The sequence below is a fragment of the Bolinopsis microptera genome, chromosome 3 (assembly GCF_026151205.1).
Source record: "Bolinopsis microptera isolate Bmic1 chromosome 3, MBARI_Bmic_1.0, whole genome shotgun sequence".
Taxonomy (NCBI): Eukaryota; Metazoa; Ctenophora; class Tentaculata; order Lobata; family Bolinopsidae; genus Bolinopsis; species Bolinopsis microptera.
The window spans coordinates 18,032,691-18,052,759 of NC_087074.1; the positions used below are offsets into that span (position 1 = coordinate 18,032,691).

Here is a 20,069-nt window from a genome sequence, read left to right on the forward strand (position 1 = left end):
CCATACCAAGTTGTTGGCAGGCCTTAGTATAAATTCTGTCGCACTGACTATTCCAACTTAGCTTAGGAGTAACATCGACTCCAAGATCTTTTTCTAACTCTACATACACAAGAGGAGAGCCATCAAGATTATATGCGAATGGAGGAGATAAAGATGGTTTTCCTGAAACAATAAGCACTTTACATTTTGCTGGATGGAATCGCATTTTGTTTCTTAGTGCCCAGTCAGAGAGATAGTCTATATCCATTTGTAAATTAGTATTATCAGAAGATGAATGTATTTTACGCCAGATTTTTGTATCATCGGCATACAAAACAATATCAGTATTATCCGAAAGGCCAAGAGGAATATCATTGATAAACAATACAAAAAGTAAGGGACCAAGAATAGAGCCCTGGGGGACACCAGAATTAACTGAGAGGGTAGATGACATCTCATTACCAATAACCACTCTTTGGTAACGGCCTTGAAGGTAATTGGTAAGAAATTTGAGAAGTGTACCATCAATGTTATATAAGGTCTTTAGCTTATGAAGAAGGATATCATGATTTACAGAATCAAATGCCTTAGCAAAATCAAAATACACAACATGATTGATAATGTTTTCGTTAAGAGACAATGCCAGGCTATCACAAAAGTCAACCATATTGGTTGTGCATGACTTGTGCTCTAGAAAACCATGCTGCCTGGGATCAAGAAGGGTACTTGTCAAAGAAAGCAGTTTACGTTTAACAATGCGCTCAAAAACTTTCATGACTAAACAAGTAAGGGATATTGGTCTATAGTTTTCAACCTCACTTTTCTTACCTTTCTTAAATATTGGGACAACATTTGCAAGTTTCCATTCTTGTGGAATGTAGCCGCTGTTGTAAGATCCACGAAAAATGCATGTTAGAGGGTAAGCTAAACCTACGGAACAATTTTTGAGAATTTTACCGTGTATGCCATCTGGTCCCTGGGCTTTATTTGAATTAATATTTGAAAGAAGCTTACGAACATCCCGATGATCGAAGTCAATATCAAAATCAACATCATTGACATAGGAGATGTCAGTGTCATAAAGTGAAGGATCCGAAAACTGGTTATAAAAGAAAGAATTGAAAAGTTCAGCTTGAGCTTTGGGTTTGAACCGAAGCTGTCCAGAATAACTAACACAATTAGGAATACGGCAGGAGTTAGATTTATACTTAACATGTGACCAAAACTTCTTAGTTATAAGCGCTGGATCATCACTATTGAAAAGATTGTCTCTTATTTTGGCTGATGAAAGCCTCTTAAAATCTTTACGGCTAGTAACAAACTTTAACTCATCAGAAATAGAACCAGAAATTTTAAATTTAGCTCTGAGTCTATCTTTTTTACGGCATGAAGAAAAAAGTTCACTATCGAACCACGGGGGTTGAAACTCTGATTTAATAGTTACTTTAGGAATATGTATATCAACTAAATTCATAATGCAGTCTTTAACTAACTTCCAAGACGAATCAGGATCTAGGCATTCCAGGACTTGCCAATTAATCGAGCATAATTCACGATTAATCATGTCCCAGTTTGCTTTCTTATAATTATAGATTTTACGTTTAGGAGTTTTCTTGCGGGAAAAGGAGCTTTTAATTGAAAAAGTGACAGGAAAATGATCAGATTTGCACACGGAATGAGGATCACAGACATTCAAGTTATCGATTGTGTTATCATAATTACTGAGAAGAATGTCTAATGTATTACCACTTTTATGGGTGGGTGATGTGATCAACTGGGAGAGAGAAAGATCACTGAAAGAATCTATGAAGGATTGCTCAATAGGTACGGTACTGGATGAAGATAGCCAGTCTGTATGGGGGAGATTAAAATCACCAATAACATAGATTTTAGGGGGATTCTTTTTGGAAACTAGCTTGCGAATATAACTAACTATGACATCATGATTAGGTAACCCAAGAGTTCCTACTCTATAACAAGTACAGATTACAATACTCTCTTTGTTAGGAAAAGCAATTTTAACGGCAAGCATTTCTGCACCTAGGCTAACTGGTAGTCGGGTTGTAGTGGCATCGAGATCAGACCGAACAGCCAAAAGAACACCACCTCCATTTTCCCTAAACTTTTTAGGGTTATTAGGATCTTGAGGATGAGTCTTTCTCGTGCGGTCATTGCGGAAGATTTCATATTGAGAAGAAGGAAAGATTTCGTTGCTAGAAATAGATTTTTTGAGCCAAGTCTCATTTAGGGCAATTATGTCAGGCTGCTCTATGTTAGCAAAGGATTGAAGTTCGGAAATCTTATTACCATCAAGAAGGGGATGGGAGGAGCTTACGTTACTGAAAGGAATAAGACCTTGGACATTTTGGTAGAGTACAGATAGGGAGTTGGGACCTGGATTAAGCATAGAAGGATTAACAAGAGTTATCAAAAGAAAGTTAAGAGAGAAAACCCAAAGAATGAATAAAGATACTAGACGCCTGAGGCGGCTGGAATACTTGACTCTATTCATCTTACCAGGGAGAAGAACATTTCTTATAAACCATGAGGAGATAATTACAAAGAAAAGTTTGATGTGGGAGCAAGCAAGAAATGGTATAAGATAACGTGGGCTGTCAAGGAGTAGAGAGGAATGAATATTATAATCTAGGGGGAATACGGTGTTCATGGACCTAGTCGTGGAGAGAAGAATTGGGAGAAGGTAAGTCATGATGAGAGAATAGAAGAGAAACATATGATTATGAGAATTGTGGTTGATGTGTGGAGTGTATGGGGACTTGAATGTGTAAATTTTGTTAGGTATAAACGTGTTGATATGTATATGTGCATTTCTTGACTGTGTACGAGGCCTTTTGCATGCAAAAAGACCTATTCTAAGTCTAAACGATTCATTGTCTAACATATGGGAAAATGGGCAGTGACCGAATGTACCTGAAATAGGAGGCATAAAATTGAGAAAAAGATTAAATCAGAGATTTGTTTGAGTTTTAATTTTAGGCGCAACGTCTTAATCAAAATATTAAATGAAAGAAAAGATCAAAGATTTAAATTCCCAGAAGATTATTTACAACCCTGTCAAAACTGTGTTCGTTTACAACAAACTTAAGCCAAGTGGACAATAAACCTACTCCTCTCATGTTGAGATGAAGCCAATCATGGTATAGAAGTTCATTACAGGATCTAAAGTCTCGAGTTAAAAAGTCTGAGAAACAGTCTAAGAACACGCAATTATTATTTAGGCATAAGTCTTTAAGTAGATTATTAAAATCTAGAACATTCTTTGCTATGTAGGAATATAAACACTTAATAGGAAGACAACATTGGATAATTATAATTGCAGCGGGAAATAACTGCTTAGTGGTGTCAATTAAGTCATTAAGATACTTCCTAAGGAACTGAACCCCATACTTAGAATGTTTTATGTCATTTGTACCAACACTCAATATAATCTTTTCAATATCGTCAGCTTCTGCAGCTGCATGAGTTTTATGAAAATGCTGAATATTTTCAGTGATATCTCTAATTTTTGCACCACTTTGGGACACATTGATTACTTTCCTTCCCCGGAATCCCAACTTATTTGTCCGTACGAATTTTGTCATTGACGTACCAAACAGGACAGTGGTTTTTCTGCTCTTCGGTTTTCTTGGAGCATTTCGGTAGTAAAGGGTTGGTGTTGAGGTGGTGGTGGGCGGCATAGGAATTGTAGTGAGAACATTCTGCTCCCTGACTACATTTGTATCTGTCTTCGGTATCTGGCAGCGAAAAGATAAGCTATACCGAGTCTCCTTAGCTGATCTCTCTGCACGAACCTTGTGAAGACAATATTCCTGACACCCCGGTTTCATAATATACAAACTACAGTCCTTTGGGGTGATATGGCATTTACTGTTACATCGCTTATCCCCATTTTCTGGAATTATGTCGAGGGTCCTCTCAGCTCCAAATGAAACTACATAAATACCTTGCGACTGGTCAAGAGACACCTCGTCGTCGTTGTGGTACCTAGTTGAACAAGAACCAGACTTGTACATGCTTGCTAGGCATGAGTTTAGCTTGCAGCCAAACTTGGAGTTGATATCATGCATAAGCTCTGATATCCCAGATTGAAATATTGCAAACCGTTCAAAACTTTCGTGGTAAAGTGGTTTACTACAACCTCCGGGCGTGCTCCTGCCGCGATTACATCATCAATTATAAATTACTTAAAAATTACTTATCTCCGCATGCACCTAACTTTTTCGTTATTTTAGATCAAATTTGGGAGACAAAATTTACAATTCTGAGAATAAACCTTGGGCGAAATTTGGGGACATTCTTACAATTTCGCTTACAATTTCGCTAGAACACCTCCTCTCACGTAGCTATATTTATTGTTATTATCTAGAGACCGACAAAAAGTCATTGTCGAACCTGTACTTAAACTATGTAGCTCCCGCCAGCAAGTCCTGGTCTTGAGGTCAGGGCCACTGAGGACTGCTCCGTTTCATAGCTAGCTGAGAAAACATTCATTAGTTGATAATTCAAGTTATGTATTCAGTGGTTTATATGTATAATGGTTATATCTCTTTTATAAAATATTAACCTATAGATTTTGAAAATGGTAATTTTGAAATTTGTAGTTCATCTTGTATTGTAGTTCATCTTGTATTGACGGTTGAGGCGGTCGACATAATAATCTGTAAATCCAATCAGTTAAGGTAAGAAAAGCTGAAACCCGAAAATTCTGAACATTACATACACATAGCATACACAGTCAAAACTTAGTCATTCTTATTCAATATGTACCAATTCGAATTTAAAACTACTACTAATAACCACTACTATAATATGATATATCTACAATTTTGTTGAAAACAAATAATTTAAGCTATTCTTTATAGAACCACACCGACGTAAAACAAAAGTTTATAAAGCTACTGCTATACTATATTAATTATACCAATATTAACTGTCGCACTTGACTTGAGAGAGTAGGGGGAAAGAGTATAAAATTCAGTCAAATGATCTATTCAACTTATAAACACATAAGTTATACAGACTAGTTAACTTATAAAGTAGCAAATACATTGGGATTTGAAAGTAATATTGTAAGTTTGACGGTTCTAAATAAGAATTATATAATACGTTACAATTCATCGTGAGCAGAATTATCTTCATTGTTAGGTAGAAACATAACCGCCTCTACTGGTTTCCATAGTGACGCATCTGATATACCACTGTGTGCTGAAGTAAAAGGTAAGTGTTACCAAGTTCAATAAAACTGTGTAGTAAGTAACTCGGGGGAGGGGGGTTTACGAAAAAAGGGCGATATTTTAAGATTCACGTTCGGAGAATTGGGGCTCATAATGCTATTATTCCAAAAAAAGAACTCATCATAATATGCTGTGTACTTTATAGAGTATAGTGTGTACTAAATACTATATAAATAATAAATATGTACACATTAGGTTAGTAGCTTCTTTACTTTTGAACAGATTTGTGCTGCGGAGCTAACTGTTTACATAGAAATTAGGTTTATTTTTCATCCAACTTTTTAACTAACACAATTAAGTCTTTATGTCGAGTGAAATGTATTTTCTTGCTTGAATTTAAATACGCTGCATATCTCATGAAGTCAGATCAGATCGCCTAGATGAAATATAAAGTGAAAATAGCACAAGCAATTGCGAAAAGCTTCATTTCTTGTTTGGATATCAGACCCTAGTATATCATACACCCTTGTAGGTGTACCTACAAGGGTGTACCTACAAAGGTAGGTTATGGGGTTGCCTCCCCCGATTTGATACATTCCTCGAATGAGTGGTGATAGCAAGTCATACCAGAAATAATTATCTCAATCGGGCATTCAGTAACTGAGCTATAAAGGCAAACGTATGTAAACTGACTTTTAGCCCCCCTGTATATTCGATGAATTCAGTTAAACCCGTTAAAAATAACTGTCAAAAATTATGAAATAGTCACACAAGCTGATTTCCTTACCAGTAACTTCATACTGTCCAGCAATGGGTCGGCCGAAGGTTTGTCCCGGGACGGTGAGGTATTTGGAGGTTACCACGTGACGCAGTCTGACGGGAGAGGTTTTATACCAAATCTCAGAAGAGCAGATCACTTGCCAGTTATCTCCGTCATCACCTAAACCACCCTCACCAAACGCTGATACCTGGATAGTGGGTCAGGTTACCAGGTTAGTTTACACTGCTACCTAGGTGAGGTTACCAGGTTAGTTTACACTGCTACCTAGGTGAGGTTACCAGGTTAGTTTACACTGCTACCTAGGTGAGGTTACCAGATTAGTTTACACTGCTACATAGGTGAGGTTATCAGGTTAGTTTACGCTGTTACCTAGGTGAGGTTACCAGGTTAGTTTACGCTGTTACCTAGGTGAGGTTACCAGGTTAGTTTACGCTGTTACCTAGGTGAGGTTACCAAGTTAGTTTACGCTGCTACCTAGGTGAAGTTACCAGGTTAGTTTACGCTGCTACCTAGGTGAGGTTACCAGGTTAGTTTACACTCCTACCTAGGTAAGGTTATCAGGTTAGTTTACGCTGTTACCTAGGTGAGGTTACCAGGTTAGTTTACGCTGTTACCTAGGTGAGGTTACCAGGTTAGTTTACGCTGTTACCTAGGTGAGGTTACCAGGTTAGTTTACACTGCTACATAGGTGAGGTTACCAGGTTAGTTTACACTGCTACATAGGTGAGGTTACCAGGTTAGTTTACACTGCTACCTAGGTGAAGTTACCAGGTTAGTTTACGCTGTTACCTAGGTAAGGTTACCAGGTTAGTTTACACTGCTACATAGGTAAGGTTACCAGGTTAGTTTACACTGCTACCTAGGTGAAGTTACCAGGTTAGTTTACGCTGTTACCTAGGTGAGGTTACCAGGTTAGTTTACGCTGCTACCTAGGTGAGGTTACCAGGTTAGTTTACACTGCTACCTAGGTGAGGTTACCAGGTTAGTTTACACTGCTACCTAGGTGAGGTTATCAGGTTAGTTTACGCTGCTACCTAGGTGAGGTTACCAGGTTAGTTTACACTGCTACATAGGTGAGGTTACCAGGTTAGTTTACACTGCTACATAGGTGAGGTTACCAGGTTAGTTTACACTGCTACCTAGGTGAAGTTACCAGGTTAGTTTACGCTGTTACCTAGGTAAGGTTACCAGGTTAGTTTACACTGCTACATAGGTAAGGTTACCAGGTTAGTTTACACTGCTACCTAGGTGAAGTTACCAGGTTAGTTTACGCTGTTACCTAGGTAAGGTTACCAGGCTAGTTTACACTGCTACATAGGTAAGGTTACCAGGTTAGTTTACGCTGCTACCTAGGTGAAGTTACCAGGTTAGTTTACGCTGTTACCTAGGTAAGGTTACCAGGCTAGTTTACACTGCTACATAGGTAAGGTTACCAGGTTAGTTTACGCTGCTACCTAGGTGAAGTTACCAGGTTAGTTTACGCTGCTACATAGGTGAGGTTATCAGGTTAGTTTACGCTGCTACCTAGGCCTAGGTGAGGTTACCAGGTTAGTTTACGCTGCTGCAGGTAACTAGGTGAGGTTACCAGGTTACTAGGTGAAGTTACCAGGTAACTAGGTTAGGTTACCAAGTAACTGGGTGAAGTTACCAGGTGAGGTTACCAGGTAACTAGGTGAGGTTACCAGGTAACTAGGTGAAGTTACCAGGTAACTAGGTTAGGTTACCAAGTAACTAGGTGAAGTTACCAGGTGAGGTTACCAGGTGAGGTTACCAGGTAACTAGGTGAAGTTACCAGGTAACTAGGTTAGGTTACCAAGTAACTAGGTGAAGTTACCAGGTGAGGTTACCAGGTGAGGTTACCAGGTAACTAGGTGAAGTTACCAGGTAACTAGGTTAGGTTACCAGGTAACTAGGTTAGGTTACCAAGTAACTGGGTGAAGTTACCAGGTGAGGTTACCAGGTAACTAGGTGAGGTTACCAGGTAACTAGGTTAGGTTACCAAGTAACTAGGTGAAGTTACCAGGTAACTAGGTTAGGTTACCAAGTAACTGGGTGAAGTTACCAGGTGAGGTTACCAGGTAACTAGGTGAGGTTACCAGGTAACTAGGTTAGGTTACCAAGTAACTGGGTAAAGTTACCAGGTAACTAGGTGAGGTTACCAAGTAACTAGGTGAAGTTACCAGGTGAGGTTACCAGGTGAGGTTACCAGGTAACTAGGCGAAGTTACCAGGTAACTAGGTTAGGTTACCAAGTAACTAGGTGAAGTTACCAGGTAACTAGGTTAGGTTACCAGGTAACTAGGTTAGGTTACCAAGTAACTGGGTAAAGTTACCAGGTAACTAGGTGAGGTTACCAAGTAACTAGGTGAAGTTACCAGGTAACTAGGTGAAGTTACCAGGTAACTAGGTTAGGTTACCAAGTAACTAGGTGAAGTTACCAGGTGAGGTTACCAGGTAACTAATTCTAAATAAAGCTCACCTCCTGATGACTGCCAGTCATGGGTGCAGTAAAAGTGTGGGAGTGCAGATTGCGGTGAGTTGTGAAATGTCTGAGTCGTATCACATCACCACACTGTATCTCTTCTCCACGCTTACATTGCGGTTTGTTACTCCCGTTCAAGATTACCCAGTAACTGTTCACATCGTCTCCATTAGTCACACCTGGTAACAAAAATATTAAAAGTTTATATAGTAAAAAATAATGTGCACATTATTTTTAAAATAATACACCAGCCTAGGAGTGTATTATCCCACGAGTTTGGGAGTGGTATGTGTTAACGAGATATACTTTAAAAGTGCTAGGTTTTAATGTTTATAATATAGCCTATAGGGTATTACCATTGAGCTTTTCGTATTAGCAACAACTATAAACCGAACCCCTAATGTCTGCTAACAATATTCTTTTCCGATCCTAATATGAGCCTTGTCTTGAAAAACTCATCTGAACTAGCGTTTCAGTGTGTGCAAAAGCTATCAGGCATGCACAATCCTTGCCCTGTTAGTTATCTGTCCTTTCAAAATCAAACTAACAGTCAAGGACAAAAAGTCATATACCGAATGGGCATTATATTTTGTTCCCTACTATTGCCGGAGTATATAAAAGGAGTCTATTTTTCAAGGTAGACCGAACCCTATAATTATGTATATAAAAGGAGTATATTTTTCACGCGCGACGCCAGTTATGTGTTAATTAATTACACGCATGGCAACCAGTTTTTGGTAGTTGACAACTGTTACACTATGCACACAGCGCAACACCGGTTTCAAATAAATTCCATTTTACTGGAATTCAGGAGTATAGCGTATTAGTCGCCAATGTAAGTATTATTTTAGTGAAACTAATTACCCAGTGCTTAAGTTAAGCTGTCAAAAAATTCCATTATAACATCAGGCATCAACTGATAAACTTATGCAATGGATGATCAGTAATAACTTGATTGTAAGTATGGCACTAAGAATAAATAATTGAAAACAGATCGAACCATGTAAGCAAATAAGATTGCTTCCTGAACGTAAATAAGATTATTAGTATTATATAGATTATAGATAAATAAAACATACCTGTAACCGACTGTTGTCCACTACCACTTCCATATTTCACTTCATGAGAATGAAGTCGAACACCACGTTGAATGTTTTGCAGCTTGATGATGCTGGTGCAAGTGACTATTTCATTTCCAGCAGTAATGTCCAGGCAGACAAGTGCTAACACTGATATCCAGATCATATTTCTAGCTAATAACAGTTTCAAGTTAGTAATAAATGAATTGATGTTTTATGGTGACTACCTGGAATCTGCCTTAATATTAAAATTGCTAGGAATTATTATACACACCCCATGGGCTGATCAGGTATACATGATCAGGTATTCATGATCAGGTATTCACATGCATTTTTAAAATTTTGCAACACTCGCCACTGTTTGTAGGTGTGGTTGTCATACTCATAACATAATTACACTGATAATTACAACATTTTTTTATTGAAATCTTTCAAATCAATCAATTACATACAAATTTACACAATGAATGAACAACATTAAATCTTCTCAAAAGTATAAGACTCCGATAAAATCAGATTTTCTAGGACAAAATGTATGTAATGAAAGGACCTGAGGGTCACCAAAACACAGATGTTGAGAGCAAAATGCACCTCCTGCACAAGTATGGGCCCACTACACGGAAATCGTGAATTTCAAATAGAATTTCAAATAGAATCACACAAAAATATCAAAAGCAATCAAATCATATAATAAAGTGAAATCCATGATGTGATGATATGCACTAAAATGAGAAATGAGAAATACAGACAACAGGGATTTAAGCTCTTATGAACATATTGTTAGCTTTAGGTAGACTGCCTCACATCTCTGTCTCGAGGGAATAATCTAGATCATAATCAAAGTCCTCCGGCAGAATTTTATCCCGCATGTAGGAGGTCAATTTGCTTTTGAACTCAGAAATAATCTCTATCTCACGTATAGCTAGAGGAATATGATTCCATTTGGAATGGGTCCTAAAGTAAAAGTTCTTAGCGAAAGCGTTAGAGCTTGCTCGTGGTAAGATTGAGCTTACAAAACATAAGGGGTCCATTTGGCTATTTCTTAACCTTAAGTGGCCTTGAAATGGTTGCAAATATGACAAACATTACAACTGCCGTTGTGCTGCTACTGTATTTTTTATTTCATACAAGTAAAAGTACACGATGGAGGAAAAGGATAGTCTTCAAAGATTGTCAGATTACTCTTGCTACATTACTAAAGAGCATGAGGACTATAACGGGTGGATCAGTAAACTCGCTGAAGCTACGTACTGCAATAACAAGTCAGAGTTTTCAGTTGAAACGTTCAAAAAGCCAGTGAAGGGAGAATAAGTTAAACTTTTGTATAATGCGTATCAGACTACCAGTGCTCATGTAAGTACATTTCTGGATATCAAGAAAGATATGGAGGAGTTGAAGAGCCATCTTACTGATCGCAAGGTAATGTTATCAAGCTGCAGTCTCAACTTCTGGAAATCAAATGGAAGCAGTTGGAATCCGTGCACTCCACCGTCAAGACCGCCGTTCAAGACACTGTCCAAGCTGAGATGAAGACATACAGTCAAACTGTGTCTAAAACTGCACCTGTGCTTACAGAAGAGAGTTTGAAAAAGGTTGTACAGAATGCTGTATCAGAAGAGGATCGCAGTAGGAATGTGCTCACCTTTGGTTTGAAGGAGACTGATGAAGAGAAACAGTGAGATTGTTTTAACGTGATTTTTCAGTAGATTGAAGAAAAACCACGTTTTGGAGCTATCCGGATTGGGAGGAAATCAGCCGACAAGACGAGACCAGTCAAAATTTCGCTAGGTAATTCTAGTACCGTTCATCAGATATTAATATGAGTAAATGCCAAAAAACTGAGACTGTGCGAAGATCATAAAACTGTTTTCATATCTCAAGATGGATCACCTGAAGCTATCAAGCTATCCATCAGCGGTTGGTCTTGATTCACGATGTCAATCCTTTGCATCTCGCAACTTGCGAGAAGCATTATTGGATGCGCGCGCGGCCAAGTATTGCATCGCGCTACAACGGTTGGTCTTGGAGATTCGATCAAGAAAACAACATTATTATATCAGAAGTGGTAATATTTGAAGTGAGGACAAGATGTTAGACTAGAAAGTGATACATAATAATGAGTGATATACGTCAATTACGTAAAATTGATATTGGCAAAGGAACGGAGCAAGGACACCCCCTATCACCAGACCTTTTTAAAATCTATATTAATAACTTGTCATCTCTTCTGAAATCTGTTGGTGATTATCCAGTTCTTGCTGACGTTCTAATATCACATCTGCTCTGGGCTGACGATCTTGTCCTTCTTGCTCTAAGTCCCAAGGCCTTGCGAGTCAATATCAACATTCTATCTGACTTCTGTAACTCCATGGGCCTTGAAGTAAATATAAAGAAAACTAAGATTGTCATATTCAGCCCTCCCAAAAAGAAGCAGTCCCATGAAACATTTACATTGGGAGGTCAGCCCATCCAGCACACCGAAAAGTACTGCTATCTTGGCATAATATTCCACAGAAATGGATCCTTTACGGCGGCAAATACTGAGCTGAGGGCCAAAGCTCTCCGTGCTCTATATGGCCTTAAAGGCAATATAGTTAAAGATGCCCTCTCTCACCGTGCCCTTAATATTCTATTTGATTCCTTAATCAAACCAATCCTGCTTTATGGCTGTCAAGTCTTATGCCCCCACTCTAAAACAATGAGATACCTTTCAAAAATAGATGACAAAGCCAGCCCCCAGCATACCCTGAAGTACATTGCACAGGACCACTATGAGAAATTCCACCTAAAATTTATCAAGTGGTCTTTGTCCGTCCATTCAAAAGCATCAAATATAGGTTGCTGGGGCGAAAGTGGGCGCCACCCCCTATTTTTTGAAGCCTGCAAACTTGCAATAGATTACTATAGTCGCCTTGAAAGCACCGAAAATGAACTACTTTGTGCTGCATTTCACGAGCAGATCATGCTGGGCCTTCCTTGGTATACCAACATCTCAAAGCTTCTCACCAAATACAACTTCCCCCACTCATCTTCATCAAAATCTAAGCTCTCCACCCAAATCAGTCATAATATGAGGGAAGAATTCGTAAATACCTGGAAATCTGCCAAGGCCTCCTCACCAAAACTAGAATTCTATAACTTAATTAAACATGATTTTGAACCAGAGGCATACCTACGAATAATCAAAGTACCTGATTTTCGAAAAAGCTTGACAAGGTTTCGTATCAGCTGCCACAACCTCTACGTTGAAAGGGGCAGATACGAAACCCCTCTTGTACCAAGAGAAGAACGTTGGTGCACTTACTGCTTTTTCAGTAAAGGGCTCAAACCTATCGAGGACGAAAGCCATGTATTAATTGACTGTTTGCTTTACTCCTCAGTTAGGGAAAAATTCAACTTTTATCCCCAAAACATCACTGACCTAGCCGGTCTGCTCTCCAACAAAAATCTAGATCCTACCAAATTTACTGCCACAGCAAGAGCAATCCATTCAATTCTCTCTGTGAACGAACAATATACAGCCTATTATAAGAGCCCAGATTTCCACTCAAATACTGGCAAGTGCATAATGCTCTAGGAACTCAAAATAAACTCATGAACCATACAAATTTGATTTACTTAAAGAAAATAGCATTATATTATAACATTTCTATTTTATCCCTACACATTTGTAAATGATTAGAAGTGTGTAACTTAAATTATTTCAGAATTATAACTTTTGTGAACTCAATAAAATAATTATCACTTTTGTATCCTTGTATCCTTGTATCCTTGTATCCTACGTCCTAAATACGTCCTATCCATACATTTTTACTGTGTGTGATAACTTTGTTGTTTGTTTAAAAAGAAGTCAAGTAAGTACTTTTGGTTTTTAAAGTTGTAACTAGTACATTCATATATTAAGTATCTAGTTTTTGGATTACATCGCAAGCTTGTAGCGCGATGCCGTTACTGTGCCGCGCCGCGCACTCAATGAGGCTTCTCACGCTAGATCGGCGAGATGCACTACTGTGCCGTTTTAAATATTACAAAAGAAGGTGACAATTCAGATGTCAAAAAGTTTTATTTTGGACCGAATCAAAATTGACATGACTTTAATTTTACAAATCAAATTCCTGTCCTAGACTAAACTGTGTTACGTGTTAATTAACGTGACGATGTCAATTCATCGCAGCTCGGCGCGGCACAGTAGCGCATCTCGCCGATCTAGTAGAAGCTTCACATAGCCATGTGTATCTGCGTACTGCGTGACGCGCTTGTTTCACGCTACTGCAAGCGAGAGGGCTATGGTTAGAGCAAAGTAAAAGCATCACTGAGTGCGCAGCGCGGCACAGTAACGCATCGCGCTACAATGTCACGTGCAGCTCCTAAATTGCGTTCACCTAACCATGTGCTTTCGCGCCACCTCGGCTGCGCTTGTTTGACAACTGCTACGATTGTAGCGCGATGCACTACTGGGTCACGCGCGCATCCAATAATGCTTCTCGCAACCACAGACTAGATGCAGATCGGCGAGATGCGAAGGATTGACATCGTGAATCAACTGCTACGAAAGCGCATGAAGAGCTCTGGATAGCAAGGGATCTGGATAGCAACGCGCCGCGCATCCAACAACATAATGCTTCTCTTGCTTATACGTAATATCGTTAAGTAGGTATTTAGGAGTTTTGTGAATATTTTGAAATCAAATTCGAGCGTGTATTTTGTGATTTAGCGAGATGCGCGGAAAAAGCAAATAACCGTCAGCACATGGCCATACAGCCTTCATAGTGGCATCTGAGATCGGTTACCGATGCGGCACTATCCTTTTTACAAAAATACGTCGAGAAGAATCCAGGTCGATACAGGATCGGAGACAGTGGCGTAACTTAGGGCTCCGCAGACCCCGCTGTGCGGGGGGGGGGGGGGGGCGCCGTACAAGGGGGGCGCAATTTTCCTGAATTTTAGGCCCTTTCACTGAAAAAACGCCTTGTTTGTGTATTTCCCTGTCCAATTTAGCGTTCGGTCGACCCTTTTTTGCTTCAGGGGGGGGGGGGGGGGGCGCAAAAAGCTGTATGGGGGCGATACGAGAAAAAAGTACCCGACCTTTTTTTTTTTTTTTTTAGGGACACAAAAAATTTTAGGGGGGCGCTTTTCGTCACTGAGCAGGGGGCGCCAACAGGCAAAGTTACGCCACTGATCGGAGAGTGCAGACCATAAAGTTTACGTTCCCACCTTTGCCTCCTGAGTTCTTGGTTGGATAGAAATTTATGCAAACTTGGTCGTTTATATAATACTCCAAGTTCCTTTGTTAAAAAAGGGTAATATTAACTATGTCTAGAGTTATCTTCGTTCAATAATAACAATATCAATATAATCAATATCAATATCAATATCAATATCAGATAAACTACCGAATAAATTATTAAATATCAATTAATTCGTTCCGATAAAAATTTTTATAAATTTAGATATTTAGTATATAAAAACATTACAACAAATGGTTAAAAGCGCCCAAAATCGATTTTAAAGATTTTCTGTCTATAGTACAATCATGATAGTAATAGTAAGTGTGTGCCGCTGTAATTAGATTTGATTACTGCAATTCAAAATTGTTTGGAGTCCAAGTACCTTTTAAGTCAGCTGCCTGTGCTTGTATTAATAGTGCTTTGGTTCTCAATTTTATCAAGTTAATGGACGTTTCTAAGCTCTTTGATATATAATACGTCCAACCAGTACCCTTTATGGAAAAAAAGGAATGGGGCCAAATAAAAAGGTGTGTGGTGGGTTTTTGCCATGAAATTTTGAACGCAGACACTGTAGCATTATGCCATTTGATTTGAAAAGTTTCAAGTTGCCAAATCTAATTTGAGGCCAGTCTCATAGGGGCCGTTTTTGGGACACTGTGTATTAAGTGCATACCATTTACCTTGTAGTTTATTGTATCAAGTCTTTACAATTTTCTATGGTTTGTAACCTAAATGTGGATTGCTTTTCAGGTTTTCTTGTATCCTGACTTGTTTTCGTGGCACACCTGTGCATTTTAAGTTGTTGTGTCACTATAATCTTTAAGTTTAAATTATTATTATTAGGGTGGTTCAGAAAACCCTAAGTTGCTCAAATCTTTCTGACCAAAGCTTATAAGTAGATGCCTTTGTTAAAAAAACCTTGTCTCCGTGCCACAACCTTTAAGGTGCAGTCACATCTCAACTGTTGATCATAGAATTTTATATCTTGAATTATTAGGAAACACGGTGCAATACATTGCATTAGATTATTTGATGGGTTCAATAAAAGAATTGTGTAATGCAATGTAATATACTATTCTTGTGCTGTTGAAAAATGCAACCTGAAAGTACCTGAGGGTTTCATTAAATAAAGGTTTCATTATAAATATTTTATTTTATTGTTTAATTAAGTATGCTTCTATTCTCTGTCTTTGGACATTGGAAAATTGAGTCGAGGATATCGATCTTTTCTCATACTGATTGTACAGCTAAAATTACTGACCTATCCTTCCTTTATATTATAGAATATCATGATTTTAACTCTCCCTCTTATCAAAGGTATGCCCCCAGCTGGAGTCACGACTCCTGCGGAGAGAATGATTGTGGAGCCAGTTCTCGTTGACAATCTCAAGCCTCAACATGAACGAAAACCAGGCCATGCACCTGAAACAGAGGAATTTGAGTATGCTCCTTTGTCCATAGCACTGATTGCATACCTCAATCTGGGGTTACTTGTTGTGTTTGGTTATATCAGGGATCTCATGCGACTGTTCGGCTATGAATGCACTGTTGGGGCTAAAGAGTGGGGCAATGAGGTAAGACTTTAGTTAGTTATTACTCTGATTTGATTGTTTTGGGTAGAATGATCAGACGTAATATTATATGTTGTAGTGGTTCAGTAAGTATTTTATAATACAAACCAAATATCTTATTTCTTAGACAGAACACATAATATTAAGTTAATAAATTTGCATGCCTTAGCATCATTTGGATTTCTGGCCATCAATCGAATGACGGGTCAAATGTAAAGTCGGAACTTCAAAACTGTATATTACTGTATGTTGAAGGAAGCACTCAGTTAAATTTCATGACATTTCTGAAACTACTGACATTCTATCCTTTCAGGGGTATCCTCCGTTATATCACGAGTTTGAAAGTTTCTACCATAGAAATGTGTACCACAGAGGCAGCAGACTCACAGCAGCACCATTGGCTGGTGTACCGGGAGCTGAGATTGATATCATTGACCGGGACTGGGCTGACGCTTCTCTTTCTTCGTTCAAGTTAGTTCAATGCCGTGCTTAGTATCAATACTAATTATCTCAAGATGTGTGTCTGTCTGTCTGTCTGTCTGTGGGTAATCACCAATCGGCTTAATCAAGAAAACGGTAAGAGTTACGGGGGTGGTTCTTCGGTATAGTGCCGACAAAACTCTGACCAAGCCAAATGATAAAGGTTTTTTAAATCGGCCTGTGGTAAGTGGTTTAATTGATGGTTTTGTACTGCAAATGTGATATTAAAGTGACTCACTTTTTGTCCCTCTCTCACACTTACTCTCTCTCCCCATTTACAGCTCCCCTAATTACTGCTTTGTACATAATTAGGTAATTTAGCAGTGGAGCCTATTATGTATTAAGTATTACTATTGGATACGACGTGTGTATTACGTGATGGGCGCTCAAAATTAAATTGACTCTAATGCGGTCGGTTTCAACTGAGCGAGTTTATACTTTTGCACAATTTTAACTTTTGCACTGTTTGCAATTCAACTGCGATAGTAAAGTCCCGGCCGTAGGCACGGGTTACACTAGTTATAATATAAGTGAACTCACGTGTTGGTATTTACTACTTGTGTCAACTCATGAAAATCCAGCAAATAAAAATGTTACACTTTGTTATTACTCTGCAAACGCAATGGTACATATATTATCCGGACATACCTGTCTTTTCCATATTTATGTAATCCTGTTCGTTACGGTCGAAATACAATAACTAGGGAGATCAAATATCACTGAAAATCTTGAACTTTACTACTAATCTAAATTTGAGCTGTGACATAGAAACTAAAGGTCGTGACTTGTGATCAAGCTATACGTGATTGCAGATCGTGATGCGTGATTTGATGCACGCTTCGAGTTTTGTTTACATATCAATTTTATGGTACAAAACATAAAGGTGGAGATTTTGTAAATTATAATCATTATTCTTAACTTATCTGCATATTTTATATTAGGCTGTAGCTAAACAAGCGGTCATACACCCGGATCCCGATGTCACCATGGCGGCACTCTCGTGGCACTCTTGTGGCACTATGGCGGCAAACAAGCTCAATAAATCCACCGTTTCTTAGGCTGAGTGAGAAGAAACGAAGGTACCTGAACGTTGGTAGTTACAATTACTTGGGATTCGCAGAGAATGATGGCTATTGCTCCAAACAGACTATCCAAGAGATCAGAAGAAATGGATGTGGAGTCTCTTCTCCACGACAGGAATTAGGTAGCGAAAATATATGGATCATCAATTTATGCAAAGTTTTCGTCTAAGATAATCTCAATTGAAAAGTGAGTACAAAAATGTAACATTATAACGTTTACACCATATATATTATCTATTTCTAACTATCTTCGACTCTGCAGGTACCCTAGAAATTCACCGACAACTAGAAATTTTAGTAGCTCAGTTTCTAGGAAAAGAATCTGCTTTGTGTTTTGGGATGGGATTTGCAACAAACTCTCTGAACATTCCCGCCATTGTCGATGAAGTTAGTTTGTACAGACGATTATGAGTTATAAGACATATGTTAAACATTGTGTAAGCGAACCATCTCTCGTGCTTTTTTGAACAAGATCGAATTGAAAGCTATGCTGTGTATTCAATATGCATAGTTCGAAGCAAAACATGAAAAAAATCATTATATCATGTTGATTATTCAGAAATTGAGTATTTTGAATTTAGGAGGATGGGGATGGGGATTGGGGCCTGGGGGCCGGGGGGGGGGGTTTAGGGGGATTAGACAAAGAAAACCACATCAGATAATAAACAAATTAAGCTCGGCCGTGGGGCGACAGACTTCAATACGTTATTATGGAGCCGCTAACAGAAATGGAGCCACTAAAACCCTCTCAAATGGGCATTTGTTAATAACGAAAGCGTTACACATGTAGTTGCAGATGTAGCATTCTAGCAACTTCATTAACTTAACTAGTTGATAGGCAATACCTCAGCTTCAGCAAATTTCGTATCTAATAAATATAAATTATTCATTTTCAAATTAACAAACACACGATAAAAACTACACTAATTCGTAGTTAAAATTTCATATTTGTTCAGGGCTGCCTATTGATAAGCGACTCTCTCAACCATTCCTGTGTAATCCTGGGTGCACGACTATCTGGAGCTAAAATAGCTGTATTTAAACATAACGGTTAGTTCTGTTTAATTTCAAAGAATAATACTTTACAGTTCATTTTACAGTATTTATATTATTGTTGTCAACTCGTGAGTAGGTATTTGGGGACAGAGTAGGTACTCGAGAACACGCCAGATTTTAGCAAAAGTATAGACCCGGGTGTGCTTCGCTATTTTTAAGGCATAATCATAATGGAGGATATTAAATATATATATACATGATATACATGTTGCAGTTCTATTGAGAGATTTAAATGCCTTTGAAATAGTGCAGCACAGCAGAAAAAGAGAAATAGAGAAACAGAGAAACAGGAATTTGAGAAAACTTAAATTTCAGCTATCTCTGACTTTTACTGCTTTACCATCTAAGCATCTAGTATAAAACTTATTGATATTTTTTATCAGCGTGCTGATGAAACATAATCTCACTTAAACTTACTTGACATGGAAGGGATAAATTCAATTTGAATTTCTCATTAGATTCTGAAGGTGAAGTCACCGATAGGATTACTAGACCTGCATGCGCAGTACACACACTGCAGCGCATGTATAATAATATTATTATATTATCCTCTATTATACCCTGTAAAATACCCTGTAAACACATAATATTGTCCATAATCTAAATACACAGGCCGCAACTATAGAAGCCTCTTTAAGGTGATCTAATTATCTTATTACATTGCTGTGTAAATTTGATCCTAATCATAATTCTAATCTGAATCTGCCCCCAGATATGGAGGATTTGGAGCGGGTACTGAAGCGTCACATAGTCATGGGGCAGACAAGAACAAGGCGCCCCTGGAGGAAAATACTCATCTGTGTTGAAGGTAACTAACTCAGATCTGTGTAACTAATACTCATCTGTGTCGAAGGTTTTTCTAACTTTTACAAGCTGTGTTATTATGGTAGCTTGATGGCACCGGGGTAACATGTTCATTAGGCAATTATACCCGGCCCTCGTGCGGTGTATCAACAATGACGTGCCTGTAAAGTGTAAGGTTATTGTTAGGGGATGTTGTTATGTTAGGGGATGTGCGGGTGTACTATTTGTTACAGAAGCGGAGCAAGTGGGTGAGATAATATTTCACAAGTGAGATGTTTGATTTTGTATAAAACCAAGGTTAAAGTATATATAAAGGTTAAAGTATTATATACA

The 20,069-nt window shown here is 38.5% G+C and overlaps 2 protein-coding genes across 3 annotated transcripts in view; one reads left to right on the forward strand and one right to left on the reverse strand.

The window, feature by feature from the left end:
• Positions 1-20,069, forward strand: part of LOC134812728 (serine palmitoyltransferase 2-like) — a 46,316-nt gene that overhangs the window by 9,337 nt on the left and 16,910 nt on the right. Inside the window, exons 2-7 of the mRNA XM_063820263.1 lie at positions 16,061-16,317; positions 16,628-16,785; positions 17,853-17,998; positions 18,139-18,263; positions 18,833-18,926; positions 19,645-19,740. Coding sequence (XP_063676333.1) covers positions 16,063-16,317; positions 16,628-16,785; positions 17,853-17,998; positions 18,139-18,263; positions 18,833-18,926; positions 19,645-19,740 — 874 coding nt within the window. The 5' untranslated portion in view covers positions 16,061-16,062. The remainder of the gene's footprint in view (positions 1-16,060; positions 16,318-16,627; positions 16,786-17,852; positions 17,999-18,138; positions 18,264-18,832; positions 18,927-19,644; positions 19,741-20,069) is intronic.
• LOC134812733 (stromal cell-derived factor 2-like protein 1) overlaps positions 4,653-20,069 on the reverse strand; it is a 77,520-nt gene continuing 62,103 nt past the window's right edge. The window contains exons 2-5 of one of the 2 annotated variants that reach the window (XM_063820273.1): positions 9,516-9,689; positions 8,434-8,615; positions 5,962-6,142; positions 4,653-5,205 (exon numbers count right to left, since the gene is read on the reverse strand). In XM_063820273.1, coding sequence (XP_063676343.1) covers positions 5,108-5,205; positions 5,962-6,142; positions 8,434-8,615; positions 9,516-9,681 — 627 coding nt within the window. In that variant the 5' untranslated portion in view covers positions 9,682-9,689 and the 3' untranslated portion in view covers positions 4,653-5,107. Of the gene's footprint in view, positions 5,206-5,961; positions 6,143-8,433; positions 8,616-9,515; positions 9,692-20,069 lie in introns of both variants that reach the window. The other variant, XM_063820272.1, reaches the window with a different exon arrangement.